The sequence below is a fragment of the Nannobrachium achirus genome (genome assembly GCF_963921795.1).
Source record: "Nannobrachium achirus genome assembly, chromosome: 9".
In the NCBI taxonomy this organism is placed as follows: Eukaryota; Metazoa; Chordata; class Actinopteri; order Myctophiformes; family Myctophidae; genus Nannobrachium; species Nannobrachium achirus.
The window spans coordinates 6,191,919-6,216,649 of record NC_137818.1 but is presented as its reverse complement, the minus strand read 5'-3'; the positions used below and the strand labels follow the sequence as shown (position 1 = coordinate 6,216,649).

The window sequence follows — 24,731 nt, the reverse complement described above, 5'->3', positions numbered from 1 at the left end:
AGCTCAAATATATACTTCCTTCTCATCATACTGTAGGCTATCAGTCCAGTCTCCAGTGTCTAAAACATCTTGTCTTGTCTATGTTAAATACGATACAAACACATCTTTTGGTCTTTCAAAGCAGAGGCATCACATGACACCAAACCAACAAACAATAAATAGCAAACATAAATTGGCATCGTTACTTGAACGTGGCAGTGGTTGTCGGAACAGATGCCGACAACGGAAGGTTCAGACGCACTTGAGGTCATTTTAGAAGCAGAAACCAACAGAACAAACTTAAAGCAATGAACCTGAGACATGTTGTGTATCAGCCTATGACAAAAAATAAATTATAACTTATAAACAAATAAAAATGTGTAAATATATAACGACTCTATATATTAGTATAATCTGTGGACTTCCTGTTGAGCGAGGTTTCAATCCGTTTAAAGTTTTACAGACTAGAGTGAATGATTCTTATTTTAAAGATGCAAATTAATGCATAACTTTTAACTCCTGGAATGCAAACTGAGCATCATGCAATACCACATGTCCTCCAGTAGGTGTCCTCCTCAAGCAGAGGATGTAGATTTCTCAATAGCCAGTGGTGTTAGTTCTACTGTATAGCTGGTTGAGTATGTTATTTTGAACAGATTGTCCAAAATAACATTTAACTCACAAAAGGTTATGTATTGAAGTATTAAAACTACACTACCCATGGTGCACTTGAACCAACTCTACCACATCTAGATAAAACACTGCCCTGTCTGACGATAAATAACAAACATAAGTTAAAAAATAAACATTTCTCTTCGATCGGAGGTCTGTAGAACTAACTGACATGACGCGTGTTCTGTAACAAATTAAGTAAATAAAATATATAAAGAAATAACTTAACAACAAAGAATAGAAGTGATTCTCACAGTAACATGTGTACTGTACTGTAATGATAACGTGTGTGTACTGTCTGTCACAGTCTTGGACTGCGTATTCCTATCAATAAATATCTCCAGTCCGTTCATAAACGCAGAGCTACGCGTACGCCGTTCATCCACGGCCTTTACACCGAGCTCTATAAAGCTACACCAGTGTGTGGTGAGCTTTTTAACGACGCTCAACACCGGCACGTAGAACTAAGTATAAAATCAGGTGAAACGGTATACTTAGTTGACCAGAGTCACCAAGGGTCTATACTATTAGGCCCCCTGTTTTTGCTTGTGTAGCTTCCATAGTTATACAGCCATGAACCAGGCCACAACAGCCCTGCCATTGGCACGCCGGTTTGTGCGTTGGTCTGGCGAATGGGAGCCCCAGGTTCAATCCCCGCTTCCGTGCATCACTACACTTGACACTAAACCAAAAAATAAAATAAAATAAAATAAAATAAAATAAAATAAAATAAAATAAATAGCGCTATCTTCGCCCAATGTTCGTCCCCAGATTATGGACGCTAAAGAGTTCTTAAGGTTCATTAAGGAACCTTGGTGATGAGGAGACTATAGTTGCTATGGCTGGGAGTCCAGGCTGAGAGTTGATGAGTTTGGAGTTCAGTTTGTTCCATCATCAACGCCTCCAGAGGCCACCAGTAACAGACTGTGATAGAAGTTCATGGTTGTACTGGTCTTCTCTACAGTAACAGACTGGGATAGAAGTTCATGGTTGTACTGGTCTACAAGTGCACTGGTTGTACTGGTCTACAAGTGGACTGGTTGGACTGCCTGTGTCTACAGGGACTGCTTTGGGAGAGAAGGACTCTCCTCCTCCGTCTCGGCTCCGCCCTCCATCATCCAGGGGTGAGACGCCATCTGCTCCAGGGTTGGTCGATCTTCCGGCCGGTAGGACAGACACCAGCCAATCAGAGACTGGCATTCTGGGGGGAACAGAGAGGGTTCAGAGGAGATTAAGTGACGTGTTCTTTACTGAATTACACCCTGTTATATTGCTATTATAGGATGTTTTATCAACATTGAACAGGCAGGTATGGTTTAGTCCACGTAGAAGAGTGGATAAGCTTTTAAAACAGGTCTGTGATTAAGAATGAATCCTGTCAATGTGCCCTGGACTGATGGTTACACACTTCCCATAATATATTTACCATTTAAAATAGTGTAAGTGATATTTCTTAGTTAAAATAGCGCTGTTGACAGTAACTGTTGCTACAGAGAGATGTGTTACTATATATATATATATTTTTTTTTTTTTTTTTTTTTTTTTTTTTTCGAACATTTGTAACTCAAAAATTTTGCTTCTGGTGGTCCCCGGATCAACATTTTGAGATGGGGGGCCAAATACATATAATTTGGGGAGTTTCCAGAAAACTTTTAGGATTCAGTAAACGTTGTGTAGAATCAGCCTCAGGTCTTAATGTGATAAACACGCACCTTTGGAGATGCGTCGGGTGTAGCTGGGCGCCGCGGCCACGATGTCTTGGTCGGTCTCGAAGGGGATGTCCCCGCACACCATGTCAAACAGCAGCACCCCCAGGGACCACACCGTCAGGGGGACCGCCTCGTAGCGCTGAGACTCCACCCACTCTGGAGGGCTGTACACACGAGTACCTGACGGAGGAGGGGAGAAGACACCACAAACGTTTCATTCTCACTCATGCATTTCACACTGGGGTAGAGTTAGAGACTTAGAACACGCAGGGTTCCCGGTTTGATCCCGGGCTCCCCCAGAGTTGGAGTCGACGAGTCCTTGAGCAAGACTCTGAACCCCTAGTTGCTCCTGATGAGCAGGTTGGTGCCTTGCATGGTTTCCTCTGCCATCGGTGTATGAATGTGTGTGAATGGGTGAATGTAATGAACAACCTCTGTAAAGCGCCTTGGATAAAGGCGCTATACAAATGCACCATTTACCATTACAGCTGTATAATTTGTTTATTATAATTTAGAAAACTATTATTTCTAAGTTGCTTTTGCTATCCATCAAACCATGAAGTACACAAAGCTTGTGGTTTAAAGTGTGGGTTTGAATCCTACACTCACCTTCAAACTGGGTGTAGGGCGTGTCCTTGAGCAAGGCACCGGAGCCGAAGTCGATGACCTTGACCTCCAGCGTGCGGGTGTCCAGGAGGATGTTCTCGTCTTTGATGTCTCTGTGGACCACGCCCTGCGAATGGATGAACTGCAACGCCCCCACGATCTGACACAGTATCCTGTCAAAGATACAAATATACAAGAACTGTAACACCTCCACCATCTGACACACACACTTAAACTTTATGTTGGTTTGTTTACTGTTGCACATTAATTAAGTTAATCATCTGGGGACCCCCCAAAATAATTTGGGAACCCCCCTGGGGGTCTCGACCCACAGGTTGAGAACCACTGATCTAAATAACATTCTTACACACACACACACACACTCACACACACACACACACACACAGTGAGCGTACCTCCTGGCGGTCCCGTCGGGCAGCGCCCCCCTCTCACACACACACACACACAGTGAGCGTACCTCCTGGCGGTCCCGTCGGGCAGCGCCCCCCTCTCACACACACACACACACAGTGAGCGTACCTCCTAGCGGTCCCCTCGGGCAGCGCCCCCTCTCACACACACACACACACACACAGTGAGCGTACCTCCTAGCGGTCCCGTCGGGCAGCGCCCCCTCTCACACACACACACACACACACACACAGTGAGCGTACCTCCTAGCGGTCCCGTCGGGCAGCGCCCCCCTCTCACACACACACACACACACACACACACACACACACACACACACAGTGAGCGTACCTCCTGGCGGTCCCGTCGGGCAGCGCCCCCCTCTCTCACACACACACACACACACACACAGTGAGCGTACCTCCTGGCGGTCCCCTCGGGCAGCGCCCCCCTCTCGGTGATGAAGTCGAACAGGTCCTGGCAGTGGGCCGGCCTCTCCAGCACCAGCAGGAAGCCCCGCCCACTGACCTGGAACCAGTCCAGCAGCCTGATGACCCCCGACGACCCCTCCTCCTTGGCCCCGCCCCCCAGGCGCAGCAGCAGCGCGATCTCCATGGGGACGGGACGCAGCTCGCCCGGCTAGCAGAGGAGAGAGAGAGAGAGAGGGGGGTCAATGACACGCGTGGACAATGTCACCATGATGTTTCTATTGCCAGGGCTTGACGTTAACTTTTTGAGGCACTTGTACATTTCGCATTCACTTGTCCGAGCACAAAAGTCACTTGTCTGGATAAAAATGAGACATTTCACAGTATTGTCTTTAACCCATTTAGGCCTAGAATTATTGAATGCTTTAACCAGTGAAAAATAGCAGATATACAAGCTCACAGCGCGGCACTCGGTGCCGCGCTGCGAGCTTGTAGATCTGCTATTTTTGAAAAAGTTGTGAAAATGTGTGCAAATCTTTGAATATATGTATTTTCAAAGCGAACGTTTGTAACTCAATTTTTGCTTCTGAGTGGTCCCTGGAATTAAATATTTTGAGATGGGGGTCTGTGGCCAAATACATAATCATTTTGGGGGTCCTTCACATGTGAAGGTTTGAGAACCACAGACATAGTAGTCTCTCAAGAACATACTAACTGAGCTCCAGTTAAGTGAAAAGGACCTTTTCTTTGACGATGGCTGGCCAGATTGCTGACATAGAAACAACATAGACATAGAAAATACCTTAGAAGGATTCAAAAGACACTTATAGAATCGGGTCAAAATTCTAATTTTCACGATTTTTCAAAAATAGCAGATCTACAAGCTCGCAGTGCGGCACTCGGTGCCGTGCTGTGAGCTTGTATATCTGCTATTTTTCAATAGTTAAAGCACAAAATAATGATACACAATACTGTGTACCCGTTCTAAATGGGGACGGGCATTTTCTTAAAAAAAAGATATATATGTATGCAAATTAAACAGTAGCCTAATAAAAGCAGGTGGCTTTCTGGCAGAGAAGGCGGGAAAATCCCCTCACTGAGTTCTCATGAATTCTGCTCTGCGTTTCAAAGGGAAAACCCCGTGATGTCATCAGCTAATGTCCCACTGCCCAACAAAATATTCCACTGCCCAACAAAATAAAGTTCCCCTGACTCAACACTAGAGGGAGACATAGGCCTGATCTCTGTCTCCACACTCACTGACTACTAATGGCAGGTGGACACTTTGTAAACAAACACACTGGCCCAAATATTTGCGTATTAATAAATAACAACAGGCCTACACACAGTCAGTGTATGATATGTGAATAATCTGCCAATCATTAGAATGGATGGAAAATGTTTTCAGTGATGTTTTAGGAGCAAATTCACATTTCCATCCTAATCACCAACACCAACAATAATAAATAACATAAGGTGTTATAACATTAGTGTTTTATCTTAGAAGAAAAACGTCAACCGGTAGTGGTTATCTCTTTAACCCACTTAAAGGAGCAGTTCACCCCCAAAATGACTTTTTTTTTATTGATTATACACGCCACCATGGAGACTTGAGTTCAATAATATTGAGGGTTTTTGTCGCATTCCAAGACAAAAAAAAAAGAATTAGAGTAAATTTACCCCCATTGATTCCGGATGGGGACCCGTCCCGAAACCATTTGGGTCCCCATCCGGAACGAATGGGGGTAGATTTATAGACGGGTTTCTTGTTTACAAACATTGAGACTAAATGCACAGGTGATTGTATCATGTAATCAGTCCGTCCAATCCCCAAACCTGTTGTTTTGGGGAGCGCTGGTTTCATTGGCTAATTTTGGTACCGAATCAAACGTGACGTGGACCAGAAACCCGTCTATAGTAATCACATTTTTGTCTTAGGAATGCGACGGAAAAACTAAAAATATCAAGTCTCCGTGGCGTGTAGGAAAAAAGTAATTTTGGGGGTGAACTGCTCCTTTAATATACTTCATCAAAGCAAGCAAAAAACTAGGTGAAACACTTTATGAGAAATGTTAGAAAGAACTCACCAGTCGGGTCCACTGCTGCACCCTGTCACTGGGAATCTGTTTAATAGCAACCTGGAGGGAGAAACAACAAAAACATCAATTAAATGAACTGAACAGTGGTGGAAAAGTACAATATTTTAACTTCACGCATTGTGATCTTGTAGATCGGCTATTTTCAAATGGACAAAATGTATATAGGGCTGAAGTGGTTAATGTATGTTTTGTAGTAATCAAAATCTACAAAGTAACTACGGTAGTAACTGAAGTTAATCAAATAATTGTAGTGGAGTAAAAGTACAATATTTGGATCCGACGTGTAGTAGAGTAGAAGTAAAAGTATTGGAAATTGGAAATACTCAAGTACAAATGCCACAAAATTGTACAGTAAATGTACAGAAGATAAATTAATTATGTTTTTAGGTCCCTGGTTGGTGGAAGGCCTGCCCTACACTACACTAGATTTTAGTTTCATGGTACACTAGGCCTATGTAAGTTCCATAAGTATCCCCCACAGTTAGTACCAGCCATGAACCAGCAACAACAACAACCCCAACAACCCTGCCAATCGGGCTCAGCCACATTAGCACGACTGGTTGTGCGTTGGACTGGCGAGTGGGAGTCCCGGGTTCAATCCCCGCTTCCGCGCATCACTACACATAGTACAGTAGGTGTTACAGTAGGCCTCTGTTAGTTCCATAGTACAGTAGGTGGTACAGTAAGTAGGACTATGTTAGTTCCATGGTACAGTAGGTGGTACAGTAAGTAGGCCTATGTTAGTTCCATGGTACAGTAGGTTGTACAGTAAGTAGGACTATGTTAGTTCCATGGTACAGTAGGTGGTACAGTAAGTAGGCCTATGTTAGTTCCATGGTACAGTAGGTTGTACAGTAGGCCTATGTTAGTTCCATGGTACAGTAGGTTGTACAGTAGGCCTACCTGCAGTCCATCTGAAAGTCTCTGTCCACTGAATACTGAGCCAAAACCTCCGCTGCCCAGCAGGGGGCCACAGCTGTACAGGCTGTCAAAGGGCTCCTTATCTGAACACACACACACACACACACACACACACACACACACACAAAACGTTAAATGTTAATATTGTATCAAATCCACTATCTTCTACTGTATAAGTGATATGATATATGAATAGCGTCTCTGTGTGTGTAGTGTAGATTAGCGCTTCTCAAACATTTTCAGGCCAAGGAAGGACCCCCAAATGGAAATGAAATTATTGTCCCTGCCCGGGCCCTGGACTATTGCTGGGGACCCCCTGGCTGGAACCCCCTCAATGGCCCCTAGGGGTCATGTCTGTCATAACTGTTAGTTACTGATAGACAGACAGACAGACAGACAGATTGATTCAGTAGGCCAGTGTGTCTCAACCACTGTGCCTGGGGACCTTTGGTGTGCCCCTTGAAACTGCTTGAAAGCCAGTATTGTATTTATCATTTTTAAAATGATTTAAACTAGTGAAAACAGCCGATCTACAAGCACTGTTGATCTGCTGTTTTCACTACTGTTGTGCGACAGCCTTGTATGATGAAGCAGGGCTTTACTTTGCGAAGAAACGTACACATTTGAAACTTGGAGATACGTTTCTTCCCGACAGTGACGATATTTACACCCCCCGTATTATGTTGGTGTGCCCATGGATTCTTGGGACATGAAAAGTGTGCCCATGCAGAAAAAAGGTTGAGAAACACTGCAGTAGGCAACGCTAAAATGTTCTTAGAATGCATATAACAGTCCAGAGGTATTTTATCAAATGGGGGACCCCGAAATGAAAGATGTTGAGAATCAAGTGATAAGTGAGTAAAATGTAAAAAGGTATGCCTACAATAAGAGCATAAAACATATCAATCAGATATGACAGTGGTTTTCAACCAGTGGTCCGGGGACCACCAGTGGTTCTTAATTGAGGGGGTTCCAGGTGGTCCCCAGCTAAATGATGGAGAGTTGGTAACCAAATGGACCCTTATAGATCTTTAACACTTCAGAGCCTCACGGGTCCATTTGGTTTAATTTTAGGCTCTCAAGAGTAAAATTATTGTTAAACATCTTTTTTTCTTTTTAAGAAGTCTACACAATATAGAGAATGTAGAAAAAGGTTATTTTGGTCAATGTTTGCCTGTTATCTTTTCCTTGTGGATAAAATCTTAACCAACACAACAACAAGATATTCTGGGTCTGAGAGGCTAGAAATGGTGGTCCGTGGCTCAAATGCTGAATAGATCATGTTGGACCTTGATGTGAAAAGGGTTGAAAACCAAACCACTGAGATAGGCTATAATTGTGCAGATTGTATAGGCCTACATTCACATCAACATAACAAAGATAGACTCTACTCTGTAGCATCAACATTAACAAAGCTAAATTCATGTTGAAGAATGAAGAAGATGATGTGATTGTGGAGTTATGCGCACCTGGATGCGACACTATAGTAGACAGATATGAAGGAATGTGGAATTCATAAATTAATCAATTCTCACCTGTTCTCTTCTCTCTCCTCTCCTCCTCCTCGCAGTTAAGCTCCACTCGTTTATCCAACAACATCTTCTTATTATTAAACACGTATTGATTAATATCTCATAAATCCATTGTGATCAGGAAAACCAGCTTTTAAAACTGTAGTCCGTCAACCGAAGAATTGGAAAAAGCGAAAAAAACAAAAAGCAAAATTAATAATAAATAATCCTCCTTTCAAGTTCCAGAAAGAAATCGTTGGTTTGTATTTCTCCAAAAAAAGATATATTTCTAAATTAATATTGTAATTATGTTAAACTGTAAGGTTGTTGTTGTTCTTCAGTCCGTGTGAGTCTAACTTCTCTCTTCTTGTTGTGTTTTGTTTTTTATCCCTGCCTTTCCGGTCACGCCCACCCACAACTCAATCCGGCCAATCAGCGCGCCCCAAACAGTGGCCGCGGTCCAATCAGCGGCCGGCAGCATGTGTGGTTTGTTTTGAATGGTCGTCAGCCAATCAGGAGCGAGCAGAGCAGAGCAGCAGAGCCGCGGCTGCAGTGTGTCTAAACTGCATCTAGCTTAAGGCAGAGGGGACATTTGGAACTCTAAATATTTGCTTCTGGGGGGTCCCTGCCCTGGATGGAACAACATATTTTGAGATGGGGGTCCGCGGCCAAATACATGATATATTTGGGGGTCCTTGACATGAAAACGTTTGAGAACCATTGATATAGGCCGATTCTACCATGGTGTAAGTAACTAAGTACTAGATGTAATTAAGTACTGTACAATACTGTACAATGTTGAAGTAGTTGTACTTTACTTGAGTATTTCCAATACTTTTACTTCTAGTAGTCTACACAACATCTCGGATCCAAATATTGTACTTTTACTCCACTACAATTATTTGAAAACTTTAGTTTCTAGTTGCTTTGCAGAAACAAATTATAATATTATAAAATATACATTAATCCACTTTAGACCTATTTTATACCTTGGCTATTTGAAAATAGACGATCTACAAGCTCACAACGTGTCGCATCGCGACGCGTTGTGAGCTTGTAGATCTGTTATTTTCAAACATTTTGTAGCCTACTTTTACTTTTGGTACTTAAAGTAGCCTTAAATGTTGCTATAGTGGTTCTCAAACTATATGTAATGTCAAGGACCCCCCAAAAAATGATATGTATTTGGCTGCGGACCCCCCATCTCCAAATATTTTGTTCCAGGGACCCCCCGCGGCCCTCCCCGGCCCCCCAGAAGCAAATATTTTAGTTACAAATGTCTGAATTTGGGGGTCTTGTCTTTGCCTTAAGCTAGATGCAGAATAGATACAGGCAGCCGCGGCGGGACCGGTGGTGGTACGTGCGTTCGCAACTGTGCGCGCGCGTGCGTGCGTGCGTGTGTGTGTGTGTGTGTGTGTGTGTGTGTGTGGCGTGGTGCATGCGTGCGTGCGTGCGTGCGTGTGTGTGAGTGTCTTCCAGGAAAGGAAGGAAGTGAGTGAACCGCTGATATGTTGATGATGAGAAGTCAACTCACTTCTGGTAAATACAATAACGGCCCAACGGCTCTTAGCGCGCACGCGGGCGCGCGCACACACACACACACACACACACACAAATAAGGACAGGCAACACATTTCTATTCTCTCTAAAAGGAGCACGCACACACGCACGCACACACACGAAATACTATAAGGACACGAGACATTTCTATTCTCTCTAAGGACCACGGCGCGCACGCACGCACATACCCACACCCACGTTTGTTGTATCATATCACAATTTTCACAATATCACAATATTTTTTTCTAAAATAATATATTTAAAGTAGAGCCTACTATTCTAAAACATACCTTGTTCTATTTTATTTCTTTTTTGGGCAAATGTATTTTATTATTATTTTAGTTGTTGTGCCATTTTAACTCCTAAAAATTCTAATCAAAAACTGAATATATTTTTTAAACATTATCTTTAAAAAAAAACAATGACAATTACACACACACGCGTGCGCACACACACACACACACACACGCACGCACGCACACACACACACACACACACAGTGTTACAGTAGGCTAAACGTGGACTCCCGAGTCAAAACGTGATCGGTTCTTCTCAGAAGCGTCAGAATTAAGAGTGACTCGTCCAGCAGTCCGATGAAATCATTTTCTTTTTATACAATAATAATAATAATATCATGTTCCTGAAAGCAACAAAAAGCTAGCAAAGAAATGTGTCAATATATTTACATCATCAATGATTTATAATATCATGTTAATAGTAATAACAAGAGGACCATTAATTAATAATCACCAAAAAGAGAGGAAAAACCACCAGTAAAACCTGTTATAATCAAAAGTGTTGTTATAATAATTATAATAATTATAATAATAATTCACATTGGAAATAAACGACCAGTAACAAACATGGTTATCGTCGTTGTCGGGGTGGAAACCTCGTATCTCCAAGTTTCAGATTTGTCCGTTCTTTCGCAGAGCAAAGCCCTGCTTCATCGTACAAGGCCGTCGCACGAAACTAGTGAAAACAGCAGATCTACAAGCACACAACGCCTCGCGGTGCGAGGCGTTGTGCGCTTGTAGATCGGCTGTTTTCACTAGTTTAAATCATTTTTCAGAATGATAAATGCAAAACAAGCGGGTTTTGGACATACAAGGTTTTCACACGACAACGACGTGATGAAGGTTGTGATGAGGACCAGAGAGTAGGTTGGTTATTGTCGTCCACTTTTACAGATAAATAAAGATCACAGGTTCCCAAACCTTTCGGGTCGAGACCCCCCCCCCCCCAAAAAAAATAGAAATTATTAGACGTTTGGCCACCGGGGACCCAAACTAGTGAAAATCTAGTAGCAGATCTACAAGCGACACGACAAAAAGCAACGCGTCGCTTTGCGCCGTGTTAACAAGCTTGCAGATCCACTTCGAATTTTTCCACTACTTCTTAATTGTTATGTTTTATTAATGGACTTTCTTATATTTGTTTGCTTTAAAAATGTATGCAATTATTTTATTTTTTTTGTATTTAAAAATGTTTTAATGTAATGTTGGGAAATGCATACAAATTAGGTCCATGAGGCCACAAATGGGGTACCGACCCACCGTTTGGGAAACATAGATCATAAATAGAAAGTTTGGAGAGAGCACGAGAAGAGAAGATGAATATTATAGACACCATGGGGACAGTCCCCATAAAACATCCCCGTCCTTTGTAGTGTGCTCTCTCTCTCCCTCTCTCCCTCTCTCTCTCTCCCCCTCTCTCTCTCTCACACACACACGTCACACACACACATTTCCAGTTGAGATAAAAGTCACAATACAAAGAAAATAAAGATTGTTTTTACAAACTACCTACATTACCCTGTCTGTCTGTCTGTCTGTTTGTTTGTGTCTCTCTCTGTCCATCTGTCTGTCTGTCTGTCTGTCTGTCTGTCTGTCCAACTTGTGACAGACACTTTCAAAGACATGTTTTATGTCCGTGTGACCAAAAAGAAAACAAAAAAAGATCAAAGAAATAAAAAAAAAACATTGAAAACGTCCTCTTTTTTCAGAAACATTTCCTCTTTTTATTCCAAGAAAAAAAAAGGTATTTTTCATCCCAAACAAGAAAATAAAATAAAACAAACTTATATTATTAATAATAATAATAATAATAACAACAACAGTCAGTCATTAAGAGGACAGGATGACATTTTCTTTTTTTTTATCTAGATTTTTCTTTTCTTTTTTTTTATATCCTTGTATTTTTTTAATGACATCAGCTGTGGTCAGTTTAACATGCAGCTAAATAAGTCTGATGGTGATGATGATGGTGGTGGTGGTGGTGGTGATGAGGAAGAGTGGAATTCTAAAGAGAGTCGGGGTACAACAAACCAAACGCCCCCTCATTGCGGATTTGGGGATCAAAAGGAGCTTTTCTTTGGGCTTGAATAAGGATGGGTCAATACGCGATATTATGGTTTATCGTGATAAAAAAAAAAGACCCACTCACGATAATCGTATCGTGGAGATTTAGTTTATCGTGATATCGTCCTCCGTCATGCACTGGGATCAATTCAACCTTTTATTTGCCGAGTTGCTGCATATCCGGTACCACTTAAACCCTCTATAATTGGTAAAAGGTACTTATAATATACTTGATAGTCTTTTTTTCACTCTCTATCAAATGTCTTTGCCGACGCGTTGTGAGCTTGTAGATCGGCTATTTTTTGGCAAACGTGTAATGGATTTGGATTTTGATTACATTTTCATATTGTATCATCCCTAGTCTAGGGATATGAAAATTTCATATCACGATTATTGTGACCAAAGAAATCGCAAATTTACGATATTATCACGATAATCAAAATCCATTATCCTGGGGCGGAACATCCGCCAAAAAATAGCAGATCTAAAAGCTCACAACGCGTCACGATCGTGAGCTTGTAGATATTTTGGCAAAGACATTTGATAAAGAGTGAAAAAAAAAATACTTTTTCAAGTACCTATATTCCAATTATACCTTTTACCAATTATAGAGGGTTTAAGTGGTACCGGATATGCAGCTCAGCAAATAAAAGGTGAATTGATCCCAGTGCGTGACGGAGGACGATATCAGGATAAATTAAATCTCCACGATACGATTATCGCGAGTGTTTTTTTATCACGATAAACGATAATATCACGTATCGTCACATCCCGACCCTAGACTGGAATTACTGAGAACTCAGTGTTTATCAGCGGGCGTACAGAGCAGCCGTAGACGGTAACAGATGTCACTCACAATCTGTGTGTGTGTGTGTGTGTGTGTGTGTGTGTGTGTGTTGTGTGTGTTGTGTGTGTGTGTTGTGTGTGTGTGTGTGTGTGTGTGTGTGTGTGTGTGTGTGTGTGTGTGTGTGTGTGTGTGTGTGCACGTGTGCCGTTATCTCGCACACCAGCTAGAAATAGACTCGTTCGCCACTTCAGTCCTATTTTTACACTTTAAAAGCTCGCAACGCATCGTGAGCTTGTAGATCTGCCATTTAACAGTTTCTTTTAGTTTTTAATTGATCTGGTGTATACTTCTCGACATCTTCTGAAATATGAGCTTGTAGAAGTGCTGCATAAAAAGAATTGTACCAAAGTGCGATTAAAAAAAGAAGATGTTGATTCTGTTGATTGTGAACATTTGACGCGTAGCTGTATAGGGAGCTTGAAGACGAGTTACGACGTTCGAAAACTGACCAATAAGAGTTCCCGCCAGTCTTCAGTGAAAACATTAAGTACCGGATGGCAGCGGTCATATCATTCAAACTCATTACTCAAATGAAGACGGTTCCCTCTCATCTTGGGTCGACAAAAAGAAACATCGACTGCGACTCAAAATGTCCCCGACACCACCCTGGTCTTCACGCCCCAAAACCAAGCGACCACCAATCATCTGGCTGGTGAAGCGTTCAGTTAGAGAAACTATCAGTGAGGGGTCGATTCCACCGAGTCCACTTACACATCAGCATTCCTGACGCCCGGTGTTTTTCTTTTTTTTTTGGAAACTGTTCCACTTTTTTCGAAAGAAGTGTCGGGCTATTTGATCCTCCGGATTGTCATCCCGGTAATTTTACAACCCTAGAATCGTTATCGCGAGCGCTCGTTTGCATATGGTCAGTTTGAACGATGTCGTCGTTAACTCTTTGAACGCCTTTGCGTGACTTCCACACTGCCACGCCGAGCATTCGTTAAATCCTTATTTAGGCATGGAAGCATAGCGGGGGGGCTCGCGCGCAGTCTGTGAAAGAATCCAGCAACACGGAAGGAGAGTGCAACCAGAAGTTAAACGTTGGGTCCCATGTTCCTGTGTATAGATATAAGTACGTCTGAATATAGATCTATATATAAGTGTGTTTGTCAGACGCGTGCGTGCGTTGTCAGACTTTAGTGTTGTGTGTGTGTGCTGTAGGGATGGGACGATGCGCCATATTATCGTTTATCGTGATAAAAAAACACTCACGATAATCGTATCGCGGAGATTGAATTTATCGTGATATCGTCCTCCGTCATGCACTGGGATCAATTCACCTTTTATTTGCCAAGCTGCATATCCGGTACCACTTAAACCCTTTTTCACTCTATCAAATGTTCTTTGCCAAAAAAAATAGCCGACCTACAAGCTTACAACACGTCACGCTGCGACGCGTTGTGAGCTTGTAGATCTGCTATTTTTTGGCAAATGTTCCACCCCAGGATGATGGATTTTGATTATCGATATGACATTTTCATATCGTCCCATCCCTCGTGTGCTGTTCCTTGTCATATGGTTCGTTCTCAGGGTCAGAGTCTGTGGTGTTGGAATAGTGGTAGTGGACCGACTTCGTTGTCGCTGACGTCGGGGGTCAGTCACCGTATCAAAGAGTTAAAATACCGCAGCATTCGAGCGCCTCACTCCTGTCAGTTACTGAAGCCGTCGTCTGTTACCGATTTTACCGGAGTGGTCTGTTGTTACCTTAGGCTGTCTGTTTACCAGTGACACCCACCGTTGTCTGTTAAAACCAGCGATTCTCAAACCAACGTTTCATTTCCCAAGGACCTCCCAGTCCGTCAGGCCACCGACAGCCACAGTGACAGACCTGGAAGGGTCCATTTGGTTTTGACACTATCAACAATTGAGCCGGGGGGACCCCCTGAAACCCACCTCAAAGACCCCTGGCGGTCCCCCACGCACCTGAACGCCACTTTGAGAACCAACGCTGTTGTTTTAACACAGGGGGGGCGAAGGATTTACAAACAAGTTGGGAGAAATCGTCTTTTTTTTTGCTGATCAAGGACAAGCTCAATTCTGATTGGATCACAATGAGGGGGGGGGGGGGGGGGGGGGGGGGGCGGAGAGGGGGGTGGCGTTAATGCTGGACTGCGATTGGATGGGAGGAGGGAGACCAAGGAAAAAAGAAGGGCTAGAAAAGGGAGCGACAGAAGAAGGAAAGGAGGAGAAGAAGTAGTGAGTGAAGATGGATGGGGCAGATTATGACGTGTGTGTGTGTGTGTGTGTGTGTGTGTGTGTGTGTGTGTGTGTGTGTGTGTGTGTGTGTCCTGTGCACGTGTGTGCTGTGTGTGTGCGTGTGTGTGAAGGCCATGGCGTGTGTGTGTATGAATGAGAAGGTCTTTCGTGTTTTGTTTTTTTTACAACTTCTAATGGGTCTTCCCTGGTCCACCTCCGTCTGGGGAGGGGTGGGGGGGGGGGGGATTGGGGGAGCGAGGGGTCACCGGTGGACAGGCGGGGGGGAGGGAGGGTGTGTGTGTGTGTGTGTTTATTATCAACTGTTCTCCGGGGAAGACTCCCTGTCCCGCTCCCTGTCCCTGTCCCTGCTGTCTCGGTGCAGGCTGCTCTGGTGCTTCATACTGTCCAGGTACTCCTGTTGGGACACGGCCAGCACCGACGCCAGGATCTCGTCGTCCTCCCAGTCTGTCAGACCTACGGGAGGACAGAGAGAGAGAGAGAGATGTTTCACGCTCTTTATCTAGAGTGATTTATGAAAAGCAAGGTAATCACATACATCAAATGCAGAGAGACAGTGTTGTAGTCCCATGCCCAATTAAGATTTGCCAAAAAATAAAAAAAAGTAGACTAAGGTAAGGACTAGTGGAGAAGAGATCTTGTAGAACTAAAAGACAAGTAATTCTAAGCTTGGTTGCGCTCAAGTGTTGCACCATCAAGGCACCGCCAAAATACATTTTTTTTGGCGGTAGAGAGAGAGACAGCACAAGTCAAAAGAAAGGAGGGTGAGGTTAAGTGAGGCGTGTGGTATGGTATGTGAGGCGCTTATGGGCAATGTCACACCATGTACAGAGTACAGTCTATGCTGCTTCCTCCTATATGAACACCTTAGATGAACCAGTGCAACCCAACTCCACCTAAACCCTTAGCACTACAGTAAAATCAATGACCATACATGAAGCTAGTTAACATTTGTTTTTTTAGGTTTCTTTAGAACTTGATTATATTGTGTTTTTTCTCTAGATAGATATCCATTTACATTGTTATATTGCTGTTAATGTACTGACCTATTATCTTGTTTATTATTGTGATGTTGTATCTGCTTATTGTAAGTCGCTTTGGATTAAAAGCGTCTGCTAAATGCCTAAACTGTAAACTGTAAACTAAAAAGTGAGTCTAGCATGCGCCAGAAAGAAAGACATGCTGATCATATATATTAGACAACAATAAACACTTGAAACGGAAGTGATGTTTGTTGGCAGGCATGTTAAATAGTTCTTAAACTCCTTCATGCCAAGGACCCCCAAAAAGACATGAATCTGGCCGTGGACCCCCATCTGAAAAGACTTTGTGCCAGTGACGGCAGAAGCAGAGCTTTGTGTTAAAAACTTCCAGTCAGGCCAGGTTGCACATCTGATGCAACTATTTAAGCCCTAGATTAGTCGATTGCAGTTGATTACAGGTGTTTTCAGGTGTAATTAAGAGTTGAATAATTGAAAGTGAAAGTGGCATTTAGCATTTAATTTGGCACAAAAATAAAATTACTTTTGTTGAGCTATTTACATTGTTCTTGTATGATGTATTTATTTCATTCAGTTGTCAGTTTGTGAATTTAGCCAATAAACCAGATTTGCAGAGGGGGGTTGAATAATTGTGAGCACAACGGTATATTAACTCATTTCTAGCCGATCCCGAGTATACTCGTGAAAAATACTCGAGTATCCCGAGTGCCGATCCCGAGTATACTCGCGAAAAGTACTGTATTACTGTAACGCCGGTTCTCCTACCCTGTAGCTGGGCGGAAGGTCCTGACACGATCGGCCTCGCCGATTCATCATCATCACGGATCCACGTGCACAAAATAGTAATCCCATAACATGAAGGCAGACGGGGAATCTCATCTTTAATGTCCATTATCTCCAAACAACACTTTTAAGGGGAGGATGGCATTAGATTCTCGCTACAATAACATAATAACAAAGGCATCGACCGGCCATTTTAGGATCGGCCTGGGATGACGACCGCTCCCGTTGAATGACGTGATGACGTCATCCCGGAAGTATTTACGCAATGGACTTTTGGCCTTCAAAATAAGACAATGTAGCGTAATGGAGCCCTGCGACCGGCACGCTACACATTTAACCCGTTCATGTCTGGAGCACTAAATGGGTTAACTCTTTTACTGCTTTGAACGAGCAGGTCCGTCTATTCAAGTATCGCACGGCCATGAGCGAGCGGTCGTTCGTTCGTTCTTTTCCCTGTCTGAGCATGTATGCTCTAAACAACTGGTGCGAGCAAGGGACAAACTTCGTTTTTGTCACGACTCAGTGACAGATATGCCTGGCTTTTACAAAAGATTGCGGTTGGAAATAATGGATGGATTTCTTTTTCTATAAAATCACAAAGGTAAGCTACTTTTAAGCTACTTTGATGGCAGTTTAAGACATCCTTATGTGGCAGTAGGAGAGTTAACCAATAATCTGGAAGAGGGCCATTACAGTATGTTGTGTCTCGCAGAGAGAGTTGTACTGTAGTGCAAACACGTGCATATCTGTCTCTGTCTGCAGACACAAACTGTAGTAAAATCTATTGTCCTTAAACCCTCCCGCCTACACACACCAAGTATGGGCTTTGATCTTTACACACACACACACACACACACACACACACACACACACACACACACACACACACACACACACACACACACACACACACACACACACACACACACACACACACACACACACACACACACACACACACACACACACACACACAAGCGTGCGCATATTTCAGCATTTCCTGTTAGTTGATGCTGTGGTTTCCTCATTTTTTCTGAAAACAAACAACACACGCACGCACACACACAACCACACGTGCACATGCAGGCACACACACATCCACACTACACAGCACCATCAGATACTACCTGTGTATGTGCACCTAGGTTAAGACGCCTGGGTCTCATGCTTGAGAGAGTTGGCGCCTTCGCGGTACTCTGCAGTTAACCTCAGCGTTCCAGGAACCCCTGTCTGCCTGTGTGTGTGTGTGTGTGTGTGTGTGTGTGTGTGTGTGTGTGTGTGTGTGTGTGTGTGTCGGTATGTACGTATATGGAGGCCCATATATGGAGATCTCAGAAGACAGCGTCCATATGTGGAGAATTGGAGATCCCAGAAGCTTGCTTGCAAGCAAATCTAGAGTCATGAGCAACGCAATATTCGGGCGAAACCAACATTATATGTGATGCTGTGGCAGATCTCACGTCATCACATACAGCAACGGTTCTCAACCTGTGTGTCGGGACCCCCAGAGGGGTCCCCAAATTATTTTGGGGGGGTCCCCAGATGTTTAGCTAAATCTCACTCAACAGTAAACAGACCAACATACAGTATACGTGTATACACAGGGTATCTGCACATTGACATTAAAGACTAAGATTAAGATTAAAGACTAAGATTAAAGACTAGTACCTCTGGTCAAACATTGGTCAAATTGTCAAATATTAGAGGCAGAACTTGTGAAATGCCTCGCTATGCGAGACATTGTGAGCATGTAGATCTGCTATTTTCACAATAGAACCGTGTTATACAAAATGTAATGCCTCAACTCTTAGTGCTCGTCAGGGTGGGGGGTCCCCAGTTCAAATATGATTTAGGGGTCGCAGCCTGAAAAGCTTGAGAACCACTGACATATAGTATGATGTCCGGCGAAGGAGAGATAGCATAGAGATTTTTGGATTTTTTAATCTATAGATAGAAATAGATGAACACTGCTGTGTTGGACACATAAACCTTATCATTGGTCCCTTAATGTCTTAAACCCTGTATACTTAGTTGACATGAGTACCCTAGGTCAAGTGTTCTCAGCCTTTTCAGGCCGCAACCCCCCCAAAATAATCACATTTGAACTGGGGACCCCCCCCCCCCCCCCACCCTGACAAGCAGTTAGTTGAGAGATTACATTTAGTTTGACACGGTTCCACAGATAAATATTGTGAAAATAGCGGATCGTCAAGGACCCCTAGAATTATATGTATTTGATCGCGGACCCCATCTCAGAATATGTTGTTCCAGGGACCCCCCAGAAGCAAAGATTTGAGTTAAACATGTTCACTTTAAAATAATATATTTGCACAAATACTCAGTAAAAACATATATATATCTACACGCTCATAGCACAGCACTCGGTGCCGTGCTATGAGCGTGTAGATCTGCTGTTTTTGAATAGCCAAAGTATAAAAAAAAGGATGGTTAAAGTGGTTACGTGACACATACGCGTTCCCGGAATGAATGTGTTAAAAGAGGCTGAGATGTTTAAGAGGTTGAGAACCACTGCCCCAGATGTCTAGGCTCCGTCCTCCTTTCACTCTAGACGAGATTCTTAGAAACATCTTTGCAGAAAATAGCCGCGCTCTACTAGTCAGATGGTCTATTTTCACCTAACGTTCACGCCAGTGTAGGGACACCAGGGTCCATGTGGTTAAAGTGTACAGTAGCCCCACACACACACATCAGTACCTGCTAATGAAACCGATCATCTGATTATAGACAAGATGTGAGCGGTGTGTAAAAACAGTCACGAGTCTTCACGGAAAATGTTTGTCTTGTCTTTCTTATCAGCTACGCTTTCAGAGAAAGCGAAGCATGACTGAGGAATGGGGCATGTTATTTTTTATTGATAATGAGCACCTTATCGATCCTGCTTATTGAGCCGGGTTTTTATCGAGCCCACTATTGAGTGTTTTCTAATATTTTGTGGAAAGATGTGAGACGACAAATTCTGAACAGAACCGGTATCTTTTTTATCGGCCAGTTGTGACTGTGAGTTTGTGGCTGTCCATCTAAGATGACAATTAACAAAAGTAACGAATAGTATCATTAAATATCATTAAAACAATCATTCATTAGTGTGCAATAAGTGTTATGGCTGACCATCTAAGATGACAATTAACAAAAGTAACGAATAGTATCATTAAATATCATTAAAACAATCATGCATTAGTGTGCAATAAGTGTTAAATGGCTTTATATTATGAATAGTACTGTAATCATTTCTTGATCGCCTCTTGTCTTGATTGTTTAAACATGACATCATGGGGCGCTATGCTCGATAACAAGCTTGATAAGCCCAAAGCTTATTGACACCGGGTACTCAATAAATGTGTTATCGAGTTCGTAGCGGGCCCTTGTTTAAAGCTCCATCCCCATGCATGTCACTGTTTGACGCAACACATTAATTGTATGAGTTACAATTTAATCCATCTATAAATGACAGGAACCTGTGTATGCCTTGATTGCATTAATAATGCCTGTCCTTTGCAAGCCTGTACCGCGAGACCCGTTCATCTGAAAGACTTCAGAGTGCTTTACAATGTGCATTTCATTCACACTCTCTCTCTCACACACACACACACACACACACACACACACACACACACACACACACACACACACACACACACACACACACACACACACACACACACACACACACACACACACACACACACACACACACACACAGACGACAGAGGAAACCACAAGGCAGCAACCTGCTCATCAGGACGGGGTTGCACCACCTCACACTAAGTTTAAACGTAGCCTAGTTGTAACGTAAATGGCTTCTTCGTCCCTCAACACTAAACCCAGGGATTCAAACCGGCAACCATATGGTTCCCAAGCAGCCCGCTCTACCTCTGGAGCCGTCTAGTGATTCACTGTTTGTGTACACAGTTAAATGTGTGTGTGTGTGTGTGTGTGTGTGTGTGTGTGTGTGTGTGTGTGTGTGTGTGTGTGTGTGTGTGTGTGTGTGTGCACTCCGTGCAGACTTACCAAATGCTGTCGGGGACATTTCCTGCATGATAGCTCTGTACTCCAAATGATGACGACTCTGATTACTGGGACCTATAACAAGACAAGTAAAAAAAAAGCGTAATAAATTCAACTTTTATGAACTTAAACAAATAAAGCACTTCACACAACTTCCTGAATGGGTATGCAGCATCCATGTAGCAACTAAGCTTTATCTAAAAATCCTTTCTCAAACAATATGGCTGCCATCGTGTCACATGCAACACAAGCAATTCTTTTACTAAATAATTATATTCTGAATGGAGGAAATTTCTGTGCCCCCAAAAAGCCAAAACAACCGAACCAAAATGAAAATTGTTGATAAAAATAGCAATTAAAATCCTCTGCGAGCGTGTTCAATAGCTTGTTTCAAGTTCAGCCCATTCGATCTGTCTTGGAATACAGTAAATAGCAAATCGAGTGGCAAAGTGAGTTTAACATCATTTAATGTCAATCAGATTTCTGTGTGGATGTACGGGCTGTCAAGGCCAGAACATCGTTTTTTTGCCACTCAGTAGGCGTTCCCGCATAACTTCCTGGTATGATGATGATGTCACACGCACACCCTCTTGGACCAAGTAATCAAGGTAAGACAGATTATCAGAATATTAAAAACATTTTAAACTGATAATAATCAATTACAATATTCTGAGCTTTATCAGGGATAGGTACTGTAACTATACAAACCAAGGTTCGATATCACTAAATGTCCAAAACTGTTCCTTTTCTTTTAGGATTGAAGAGTGTGTGTGTGTGTGTGTGTGTGTGTGTGTGTGTGTGTGTGTGTGTGTGTGTGTGTGTGTGTGTGTGTGTGCGTGTGCGTGTACGTGCGTGTGTACCTGGGTTGCAGGGGGAGGGGGGTTTGCTCAGGATGTGGGCGGCGCCCGCGGGCGACGGAGGCTTGTTATTGGCTGCCGGGGTGGCGGCTATGTCGGAGTGGGAGGGGTCGGCGTCGCGTTGCCGCGGCGACCGGGCGCTCCAGTCGTCCAATCCGCTGGAGGCTGCTGCTGTCGCCGAGCTGCAGGTGGCGCTGGCCTTACGGGGCTGTGCACGCACACACACACACGCACACGCACACACACACGCACACACACACTATGTTTAATACCAGTAAGACTCCCTAATCGGGAGATAAGCGACCGTAGGTCACATGTATACACAAAGAGCAATGTGTAGACATACTGTGTACCGATGTGCGTGATTTTAGGGCAAAATCTGTAGGAGCAGTGTCCAAAAATGTGTTTTGCAAGAATCGGCCTCATGGTGGCGCTAGAAGAGGGCCATGTGAGAAATGAGGGGTGGGGTCTCCGCGTTGCCTTGGCGGACGAATAGGTACCGGCCCCGGCTCTCCCGGACGCTCCTAGCCCGAGTTATGGCATTTTATGTGAGCTGCAGTGGAGGGGGTCCTCCACTGGGGGCGCCACCACTTTTGCATCCGTTCTGGAGCACCAGGAGTCGGTGGTCCCCGGGAATTCCCCGTGAGCAGCCCCGTTGGGGTGGTCATTTGGTCATTTTTGCACATTTGGTCATTTTTTACATCTGGGGGTCCCCCAGGGACAACAGGTCAGTATATTCAACTTCACAGTATGTATGTATGTACAGCAGCTCAAGCAGAACAGTGCAAGGAAGGGACGTACTGTTGTATCCTACTGTCTCACCTACCAGTGAGGAGCCCCCACTGGGAGGACGTACTGTTGTATCCTACTGACTCACCTACCAGTGAGGAGCCCCCACTGGGAGGACGTACTGTTGTATCCTACTGTCTCACCTACCAGTGAGGAGCCCCCACTGGGAGGACGTACTGTAGTATCCTACTGACTCACCTACCAGTGAGGAGCCCCCACCGGGAGGACGTACTGTTGTATCCTACTGTCTCACCTACCAGTGAGGAGCCCCCACTGGGAGGACGTACTGTAGTATCCTACTGACTCACCTACCAGTGAGGAGCCCCCACTGGGAGGACGTACTTTAGTATCCTACTGACTCACCTACCAGTGAGGAGCCCCCACTGGGAGGACGTACTGTAGTATCCTACGTGTTGTCAGCTTGTAGATCGGCTATTTCCACTATCGATGTTATTTTTTAAAGTTATACTGTGTAAGTTGCTAAACTAGTGGTCAGTAGCGGTATTGCTTTTTTCAGCCGTTTTTCGCCCGGAGTCACTCGCGGACCACCGGAGCGGCACCGCAAACCCCCGCGACCGATACAAATCCGTGGAGGGGTAGAACGCATCTTTTCTGGCCAGGATTTGGGGATTAAGAGGTTAAGAATCCTTCACCATGGTAAACACTGTAGCTGAGCGAGGCTACTTCCTGAAGACGCGGCAGATAAGCTGTGATTGGCCGATAGTGTATCATGTGTGTATGATTCGCGATGTGATTGGCCAACGTATACAGATGACGCAGATGACGCTATTTTTCCGCGAAAACCGGACCCCGGCAAGGATCATAGAAAACATATAAAGAGAAGGCTTTAGAAGCTGAAAATAACGGAGTGGGTGTTCTAAAACTTTAGCGATTTAACAGTTAGGACAATTTTAAGATTCGTTTTATAAAAAAAGTTACATGGTATAACTTAAGTATAAAGTTGTCAAATATGTCAGTAATTCCTTTGTGTATTTAGGTTATGTGTCATATCTACCAAGTGCAACTTCAAAGCCTAAAAGCCAAACAGAAATGTAATTGTCAAAAAAACACAATTAAATCGTTAATCGCAATTATTTGAGTGACAAATCAATCGTCATGCAAAAGGTCATATGGTGACAGCCCTACGAAGGAGGAGTACGTGTGCTCGTGCAGGGACCTGGGGCTTCCCTTCACCCACATCAATAAGTCTGTCCTCAGTCTCTCTGGTTGGCTGGAGCGTTTTTAGAGTCTCACTGTGACTTCTTCACTTTCACTTTTACTACACTCCCCCCCCCCCCAAGTCATGCTCTTGTGGCCAAAGGTGCTTCTGTTTCTCTTCATGTCATCGACATGTTATCTGCACGTAGTGCAACGTGTGTGAGTAGTGTAGTACGTGCAATATGGTCAGCAAAGCTACTACCAGTAAGACTCAATAAGCTGGAGATAAGCGACCGTCACGTCGCATACAAAAACTTTAGAAGACAATGGTAGCCAATCAGGAGGGAATATGGGAAATGGGACAGTAGGAGCAGTGTTTAAAAATGTGTTTTGCAAGAATGGGCCTGATGGTGGCGCTAGAAGAGGGGCATGTGAGAAATCAGGGGCGGAGGTTGTGATTTTCCCAGCAATTTGCGTGATTTTAGGCCAAAATCTGTAGGATCAAAAATGTGTTTGAAAAAATCGGCCTGATGGTGGCGCAAAAGGGGAAAGATCCATGTTGATGACATGACTGTAGACATACTGTGTACCGCTTTGCGTGATTTTAGGGCAAAATCTGTAGGAGCAGTGTCCAAAAATGTTTTGCAAGAATCGGCCTCATGGTGACGCTAGAAGAGGGTCATGAGTGAAATGAGGTGTGTGAGAGGTTGTGGTTTGCCAGCCAAGGAGCTTGTGTGCAAAGTTTGGCATGGATAGAGGCAACGGTGGCGGAGATATGAGTAGGGCAAATGTGTGACATG

At 43.7% G+C, this 24,731-nt stretch overlaps 2 protein-coding genes across 2 annotated transcripts in view; both read right to left on the bottom strand.

Moving 5' to 3' along the window:
• Positions 1–1,706: 1,706 nt before the first annotated feature.
• pim2 (Pim-2 proto-oncogene, serine/threonine kinase) lies at positions 1,707–8,424 on the bottom strand (the record flags this gene model as incomplete). Its single annotated transcript, XM_080733949.1, has 7 exons — positions 1,707–1,852; positions 2,364–2,540; positions 2,970–3,139; positions 3,799–4,016; positions 5,893–5,943; positions 6,808–6,908; positions 8,361–8,424. The coding sequence occupies 7 exons, from the start codon at positions 8,422–8,424 to the stop codon at positions 1,707–1,709; spliced, it is 927 nt and encodes a 308-aa protein (XP_080590075.1).
• A 6,772-nt stretch (positions 8,425–15,196) lies between these two features.
• Positions 15,197–24,731, bottom strand: part of otud5a (OTU deubiquitinase 5a) — a 48,659-nt gene continuing 39,124 nt past the window's right edge. Inside the window, exons 7-9 of the mRNA XM_080732447.1 lie at positions 21,988–22,192; positions 21,131–21,202; positions 15,197–15,773 (exon numbers count right to left, since the gene is read on the bottom strand). Of these exons, the coding sequence (XP_080588573.1) occupies positions 15,616–15,773; positions 21,131–21,202; positions 21,988–22,192 (435 nt within the window). The 3' untranslated portion in view covers positions 15,197–15,615. The remainder of the gene's footprint in view (positions 15,774–21,130; positions 21,203–21,987; positions 22,193–24,731) is intronic.